An 8730-nucleotide genomic window follows, 5' to 3' on the forward strand; every position below is an offset into this window, starting at 1 on the left:
TTGTTAGAGTTCTAGCGCGATGCAAAAAGTCTGCGTAGTTTCGGCAAGCTCTGGCATAACGTATGAGTTGTGATATGAACACTCCATATGCAGGCGCTGAAGGGATGTTGCCACAGATGAAAGGAAAGTTGACAATTCTGAATGAAAAGTCATCACGTTTGGTCAATAGTTTTCCTTTACCATCGATTTCTAAGTGTAGGTCAAGATACGAGGCTGGCTTCACACTGTCTGTAGTATCCTTTATCTGAAGTTCTTTGGGATAGATGCGATGTATCAAATACCCGAAATTAGGATTGCTGACAGACAATACTTGAAAGAAAAAAATCGAACTTAACATATTCTGAAACACGTTCTTGTATGCATTACTACAAGGATGATCGTTCACGTTTCTTTATTTTGCAACGATATCTATTGTCATATGATATAAAATATTATGGTACTGTATACACTTTGGTTAAATGTTTGCCAGACTTTTTCGATGATTTATCAGTAAATTAACATTTTTTTACATTTCTTTTTATTTTATCCATATTTCTATTTTGAAACAAAATTGAAGGTTTTGTCCCATGCTCTTATAAACTCTAAATCATCTTCATCTATATAGAGTCTTTGGTACAAATCATCGTACAGACTCACTATATCGTTATAATCATTGGATGATAACAACTCTACCAGTTTACCACTCTGTTCGTAGAGAGGAGTTTCTGCATGAAAATCCCCCATGATGTTATGAACAGTTCTATTGTGAAATACGTAGGGAGGGGAAAAAGCAACTTTCAGTTCAATTTTATTGAAAAAGTATTCGGCAATATAGCTTCTCCATATATCAGTTACTCTTCCAGTGACACTTATTGGCAAAGCCATGTATTTAAAAGCTTTAGGAAACCATAATGTAGCTTGAGCATTGAAAGGAGCATACGTGTTTTGAGGAAGTACAAAAATTTTGTCAATATCAGGCTTAGCAGTAAAGTTAAATGGGTTAAATGTCAAACGATAAATTGCGTCAACATCTGCCTCACCGTTAGCTAGTGATTGAATTATCGCTAGGTTTGGCTTAGCAATTTGCACACATGCCTTAGGAAGGATATTGGGATTTTTCAGTAAATCTAAAGGAAATCCTCTTGGCCAAACACGGGTTTTTGTTACACTGAAATAGGGATATGGGTTTATCGGTACAGATGTACGTTTATCCTCACACGCGCTAAAATAATCTTTTATCCTTTGATATCCTTGTTTGCTTATAATGCCGAAATTATCATCATCAAAATCCCATATCAATTTCGCCTTGTTATGTATTGCAAACATATAACCGATATTTTTTCGTGCAAATGAGCTAAAAGGAATAGATTCCGCTAACATAGGATACAAATGCAACTGTTCATCAACCGAAAGATACTTAGTATTGAGTTTTTTTTCTGATCCTAAATTTGAAAAAAAATGTTTTTCTGAAGGTGTTTTGATATCAGCCACAATAACAAGACACCAATCTTCCAAACTTGAGACATATTTGATCGCTTCTGATGGGTTGAATATTGTTGTTACGACAGCCCAGTATGAACATCTGTGTAATGTATCGATTTGACGGGCTAATGTATTATTAACAAAGTCTGTGTAAACGGAAGAAACTCTCACTTTTTCTCCAGAAAAAACCTTTCCAGACACAGATACATCTCTTAACCTGTTTTCTTTTAATATTTCGTTGTTTTTGTGCATGGTCTTCATGAATGTGGTGATTTTAACCTTGTGAAATACTATATGATCTTTGCAATAATTAGGGGTAGCATATTTCATCCAATCTTTACTATCGGGTGGAATATTAATATGGTTAATTTTGACATTCTCTGTTTTCAAATCAATATCTTTAAATCTTTTTAACCAGTTTTGGAGTGAGGTTGATCCTAAATCTGTGCCCTTTAATGTTTTGCGATTGCATTTTGAAGACCGACATAAAGCCTGCTGAGCTATCCATTTGATAACATTTTTCCCAAGCACAACAAACATTTCGTCTATTGGTCCAGTTTTGTGCCATTTCCATCCGTAATACAAATTTTCAGACATCACTTTTTTCAACCTTTCAAAAACTTGAGGTACGCAAAGAAATACATCATCATCTATTCGTATTCCAAGTTCAGCTTCAGGATAGGTTTCATATATGTATTTCAATATGATGTACACTTTTTTACCATACTTGTTACGAGTTCCATGCTCTGGTACATTTAAATACAACATATCTTTATGAAATCGGTTCTCTTCTTCACTTTCGGTCGTGTTTGTATCTAGAAAAAAGTTATACACTATGCGGAACGGCAAACTCTTTCCCATTTTTTGCATCGTTTTTATCCATGTTTTTCTTTGAGAATCCCTCCTTTCACGGAATTCACCACTGCTTAATATTCCCATCACCACTAATGGACGTTTGTCCCATTTCGTGTCTAAACTGTGATCTTCCAGACATCTCAAGCTAACTGCATTTCTAGAACAATTAATTTGGCATTGATATACCCAGTATAAACATAGAACTGAAAAGAGTACCGGGAGATAAATTATTGGTGTTGAATATAGATTTTTAAGAACCATATCTACATCAATAAATCGAATTAATACACTGGACTCTGTCTTCTTTCTAAAAAATGCAATGAAAAATTATTTCCATGGCTTTTATGCAATAACTAACACAGTGGCAAGATGGTATAATAAGACTGTTTCAATTTATTTTTTTAAACAAATGAACTACTGCGTTACTATTTCTATAATGACTTATCGTAAAAATGACAGATGTAAGCATGGATGTACTGAATGGTAAAAACAAGTTGTGTATTAAATGGCTTCTCTTGATACAGGTATTGTTTAAAAGACACACTTTATTGAATTGGCACACTAAGAAAGCAATTTAAAGTTTAGGTAAAGAAATAAAGTCGAAAAAAATATTGTACAGATTTGGAGTTCATCATACCTGTAGCTGCGTTTGATGTGTATATCAACTCGTTTTGATAATCCTTTAAAAGTATATAATACAAAAACAAGTAAAATTAACCATGATGATATCCTTGAAACAAACATGCGATCATACGGATATAAGTTATATATTTAAAGTGCTTATTTCAAGATTAGAATGATTGTTGGCACAATATTTATAATGTTTTGATACAGATTTACAGTGACTATTGTTTTCTTTACAATTTACTCATTCACAGAAATTTAGCATTAGGACAACCATTCGTCACTTTATAACAAAAAACTTACACTTACAATCTATGCAGGTTTTAGACGTAATACTTGTCATACTTTAAAACAAAAGATGTAGTGAGTTAACTTGTTAATCTTTTGTGTTTGTAAGCCCTTGCACGTACATTTTGATAGTATTTTTCGTATACAGTATAATATTTATGAATTTTGTTTTGTTTTCTTTTATATTTTGTTTTGTAACAAAACAAAAAGAAACAAAACAAAACAGGAATAAATGAATAAATTGACTCATGAATGTAAGGCAAAAAGCAGGGTTAACAAACAAGTGTATGCATAGAACCAGAATTAAACATATATATTACAAAATCATCACACATTGCTTTGACAAAATAATTGCCTTGAAGGAAAAAGGAATAATCAAGGGAACCAAGGTTATAACGGTTATCAAAAAAAAATGTAATCCAGGGCCAAAGACCAGACATAGGAAACAGACATACACAACAAAGAACATAAAGTAACTAAAATCAAACATACATTTTACATAGTAGCAAAAACTTGAATGAGGAACTTCAAAGAGGGATTTGAAGGAAAGACATACAACCTACCCTGTCAGAGCTACTTTTTACAAGTTTATGCTATTCTAAACATTATTAAAAAAACTGTTGTTGAATTACAAAATAAAACAAAAATCCAAAAATCGGCGATCCACAAAATTTTGAAAAATAAGTATAATGATACTTGCTTTCGCATATGCTTGAAACAAAATGAGGCAGATCGTACTAAGGTCAATACAAGTGTTTATCATTTTTCAAGTTACATTTGATAAAATTAAATATGGAACTATTTCTGCAGCATCAACTATACTTGCGTTCAAAAATGCATTCATGATTGCATTGCCTCATCCCCCATTACCCCATACCCAATTCCCCATTTATTTCGGTAATTTTCTCAAAAATGACATCTTTCTGCAATTTGTGTGAGTGTGAACAGTTTTGATTTCAATAATGGTAAATTATTATTGTTTAAAATGTATATTAAAAGGCAATATTAGTAAACTGGTTAGGGGTGGCGACACTCATTTTTCAATTCAAAATTTTCAAAATGAAAGTTTTGCAAAGTCTATGTATGCAATCTATTTGTATATACCTAACAGTCTAAACCTATTGTATGGAATGTTAAAATTGTCAATATAAGTATAATGTTGATGGCTATGATGCATATATTTCAGACCAAATTCCTAAAAAATGAGATGTTTTTGTAAATTAAATGGGTGCAAACACTAGAAACTTCCATAATGGTCTTAAATTATTTTTTAAAATGTAAAAATTGTCAAAATAAGCATCATATATGTGGCTGCAACATATTTATTTTAGTCAAATTCCTCAAAACTGACATATTTCTGCAAATTGTTTGAGTGCGAACAGTTTTAATTTCAATATTGGTTAAATAGTATTAGAAAATTTAAAAAATGGCAATATATGAGTCAAGTTGGTTGTTGCAACACTCATATTTCAATCCAAAATCTTAAAAATGACATATTTTTGCTAGACGTATGTGTACAAACATTTTTTATATACTTATCAGTCTAAAACTATTTTATAAAATGTTAAAATAAGTATTATAATGATGACTGTGATACATATATTTCAGACCAAATTCTTTAAAATGTTATTTTTTGCAAATTTAATGAGTGGGAACACTTGAAATTTCCTAAACGGTCTAAAACAATTATGAAGAATTTAAAAAAATGTCAAAATAAGCATCATATGTGTGGCTGTGAAACATTTATTTCAGTTCATTTTCTCAAAAACTGACATTTTTTGGAAATTGTATGAGTGTGAAAAGTTTTATATTCAATAATGGTCAAATATTATTGTTTTAAATATAAAAATGGCAATATGTGTATCTGAATGGTGGTTGCGACTCTCATATTTAAATCCAAAATCTTGAAAATGACATATTTTTGGTAGATGTATGTGTACAAACACGTTTTTATATACCTGTCAGTCTAAAACTATTGTACAAAATGTTAAAATTGTTTATATAAGTATTATGTTGATGGCTGTGATACTTATATTTCACACCCAGTTCTTAAAAGTAAGATTTTTTGCAAATTAAATGATTGCAAACACTAGATATTTCCTTAATGGTCTAATATTATTATTTAAGATGTAAACAATTGTTAACAAAGCATCATATATGTGACTTTGATACATTTATTTCAGTTCATTTTCCCAAAACTGACATATTTTTTCAAATTGTATGAGTGCGAACAGTTCAAATTTCAATAATGGTTCATTATTGTTGTTTAGATATAAAAACAAATTGCTATATGAATATCAAAAATCTTCAAAATGACATATTTTTGCAAAGTGTATGTATGTAAACACTTTTTATATACCTAACAGTCAAAAACTATTGTATAAAACATTAAAATTGTCAATAGAAGTATTATGTTGATGGCTGTGATACATATATTTCAGTAAAGCATCTTAAAAATGAGACGTTTTTGTAAATTGAATAAATGTGAACCCTTGCTGAAACTTCCTTAATGGTCTATAATAATTGTTAAGGATGTAAAAATTGTCAAATTGAGCATCGTATGTAGGGCTGTGCCACATTTATTTCAGTCATTTTTTTAAAAAATGACATGTTTCTGCAAATGGTATGAGTGCAAAAAGATTTAACTTCAACTTTTTTCCCTAAAATATAAAAAATGATAAAGTAGTATCCGGTTGGTTGTTGAGACACTCATATATCAATACAAGGTCTTCAAAATGAGATATTTGAAAAAGTGTAAACACTTGAAATTTCCTTAATGGTCCAAAATAATTGTTTGAAATGTAAAAATTGACACAATGATCATCATATGTGTGGCTGTCAAAGATGGCAATATTAGAATCCGGTTCGTGTTTGCCACACTTATCATATATGTCAGACAATTGAAAGGGAATCAACGTTTTCAGCTTAAAAAATGGTCTTGTTTTTATTGTTCAATATGTTCAATATAGTAATATTAAAATCACGCAAGTGTCTGTGACAAAATTATGTCAGTCTAAATTTCCAAAAATGACGTATGTTTCGAAATCGTATGAACGGGAAGATTCTACAAATAAACAAAACATTTTCTCTTTCAATTGCTGTGACAATCATAGATTTATGATAGGTACGTTGCTTAAGGAAAAATTAAGGTTAAACATTTTTTTTTTCGATTGACCAATTCCAATAAAATGGGAAGTTTATTCCAAACAGGCACTGTAAAGTTTTCATATCACTACCCAAACATTGCCAGAGCTTACCGTAACTACGCAGACTTCATACAATTAAACTTCTGGAACAGGTATTTGTTGGTACAAGATTGAAGTCTGATGATTCCCTTGATTACTCTTTCAAATACGTCGTTATTTGAAAGCTGTTTTGGTTTATGTAGTTTTACAAATTTCTTATTTGTGTCTGTTTTCTACTGAATTACATCAATTTCCCGCTAGAAACTAGGTTCCCCTGATTACTGTCTTATTAGTGGAGTCCGAGTTACTCATTTGCTTTTGTTACTTTGTATTTATGATTTTAGTTACTGTATGTTCTTTGTTGAATATGTCTGTTTCCATGTCGGGTCTTTGTCCCTGGATTACATTCTTTTAATTACTGCTATAACCTTGGTTCCCTTGATTACTCTTACATACGCTACATATACTGCTGTTATTGAAGAAAATAAACACTATAATAGTAATGATTCATTTCCAGTTTTAGAGAGTAGCAATCACACTGGAGATAGATTATTCACTAATAGACCATATTTCTCTCTGAAAATATTTAATTTATCTTTTAAATGGTATACATATTCAATAAGTATCAATTTCTCATTAGAGAACTTAAAAAGGAAGGAAATGTGGGACAAACCAGACAAAAAATGTGCTAAAATAGGGGTATAGTTGTAAGTAATGGGTAAATTTTATCTAGACACTTTTGTTGTATGTCAAAACAACTTTTTTGTCCAAAACAATAATGTTTACAATGTTTACGTACATCGAATTTTTTTGCCCCGGCAGGTGTTTTGTCCCCTTCTGGACTGAAATTCTACACATAGTAATAGAATGCTACCAATCAACATTTTTGTTATAAACTTCATGTTGTACAACAACATTACTATTTTAGATTTTTTCAGATAGTTCTTGTTGACCAATGATATGTCAAATAAATTTAAAAACTAAAGTTTCTTTTCACAAACAATCTAGCATATGGTACAAAATTGATCATTTTTTTTCATTTTTTTTATGCCTGCGCCAACGTAGACGCACAAGTCTTCTTGGAATTCTGGCCATCTGTACTTATGTGAGCAGGTTTTTTTCGGACAGTTGCCATAATCATATTACTACAATGGATAGTTATCATGGTATTTTAAATGACACTCTTCTGCCTTTCCTGTACACAACATATCCTAATGAACATCGTTTCATGCAGGTATTATTTTTTTAGAGTCTTAAGTGAAGGAAACACTGCTAATGTATAATTCAACATTTACCAATATACAAATTACATGTATGAAATTTGGAAGGCCTACAAACTAGTGTTGATAATGGGAAAAGGGGGAAGTTGGTATTACTTTACTTGAAAAGAAGTAAAAGCATTGAACATAAAACTAACCCATATAATAACCATTTGTTCACGTGACTAAGTAATGAGGTCTCTCAAGACACATTTGACTGTACATGTATTAGTGTAATAGCATTTATACCAACGTGCTTGCAAATTTGAAAGAGTTGTTAAAATCTGTATATATTAATGATGACCAATTGATAGACATAGATTCCAAATTTGAATTAGTCAGCCGACCAATACAAGGAAATTTGAGAAATATGTATTTCAATTTTGGCACATCACAGAGAGTACAGTTGCAGTTCATTCTTTAAAATGTAAACTAAATGCACTGTCCTAATTCAAGGTATTACTTTATATATATACATATATTTATATGTGGTTTAAATTAAGATTTTTTTTGTGATTTAAACTTGCTAAGTTATGTATTTTTTTTTTATTTCTTTTATGATAACGGCACAAAGCATGGCAGTCGCTCAACAAAATTGTTAATGCAAAATAACCACTGGCCCATCCTTTTTGGAAGTCCAGACCTTAATCCAATTGAGAGTGTGTGTATTAAATCATTTTAAAGGGAGGAAAAAGTAACCAAGAACACAAAAAGAACTTATTAATGGGATAAAATAATTTTGGGAGCGTTTGACCCCTTAATACATTGACCATGATTTAAAGTAGTACCTGCTGTTATTGAGGAAAAGGGAGCAGCTTCAGGATACTGATGATTCATGACACTTTTCTTTTCTGTGGTATTAATTTGGAAATTTAAACATTGTGCAATCAAATAACAACTTTTTCATGTATGTATAAATACGCATAATAATAACCCCTCCCCCACCAAAGAAAAAAAAACAGACTTGCATAACAAAGAACATAAAGTAACTGAAATCATACTAAAGATTGGAGTAAAGGATTTGAATTTCAAGATGTCAAATTTCCCATAGACTGCCA

At 30.9% G+C, this 8730-nt stretch overlaps 1 protein-coding gene and 1 long non-coding RNA gene across 2 annotated transcripts in view; both read right to left on the minus strand.

Moving 5' to 3' along the window:
• LOC148615475 (uncharacterized) overlaps positions 1–3846 on the minus strand; it is a 91513-nt gene extending 87667 nt beyond the window's left edge. The window contains exon 1 of the long non-coding RNA XR_015923912.1: positions 3792–3846. This is a non-coding gene — a long non-coding RNA (uncharacterized LOC148615475). The remainder of the gene's footprint in view (positions 1–3791) is intronic.
• Positions 375–2972, minus strand: LOC148615481 (uncharacterized). The gene is made up of 2 exons (XM_088590389.1): positions 2954–2972; positions 375–2623 (listed from the first exon to the last, which is right to left on the minus strand). The coding sequence occupies exon 2, from the start codon at positions 2575–2577 to the stop codon at positions 535–537; it is 2043 nt and encodes a 680-aa protein (XP_088446515.1). The 5' UTR covers positions 2578–2623; positions 2954–2972; the 3' UTR covers positions 375–534.
• Positions 3847–8730: the final 4884 nt, after the last annotated feature.

Source organism: Perna viridis, chromosome 6, assembly GCF_037379345.1.
Source record: "Perna viridis isolate PV_CMFRI_1.1 ecotype Kerala chromosome 6, ASM3737934v1, whole genome shotgun sequence".
NCBI classification, from domain to species: Eukaryota; Metazoa; Mollusca; class Bivalvia; order Mytilida; family Mytilidae; genus Perna; species Perna viridis.

Bases quoted from the DNA above. Each gene is read 5' to 3' on its own strand.
- LOC148615481 (XM_088590389.1), bottom strand. From the start codon at position 2,577: ATGGTTCTTAAAAATCTATATTCAACACCAATAATTTATCTCCCGGTA.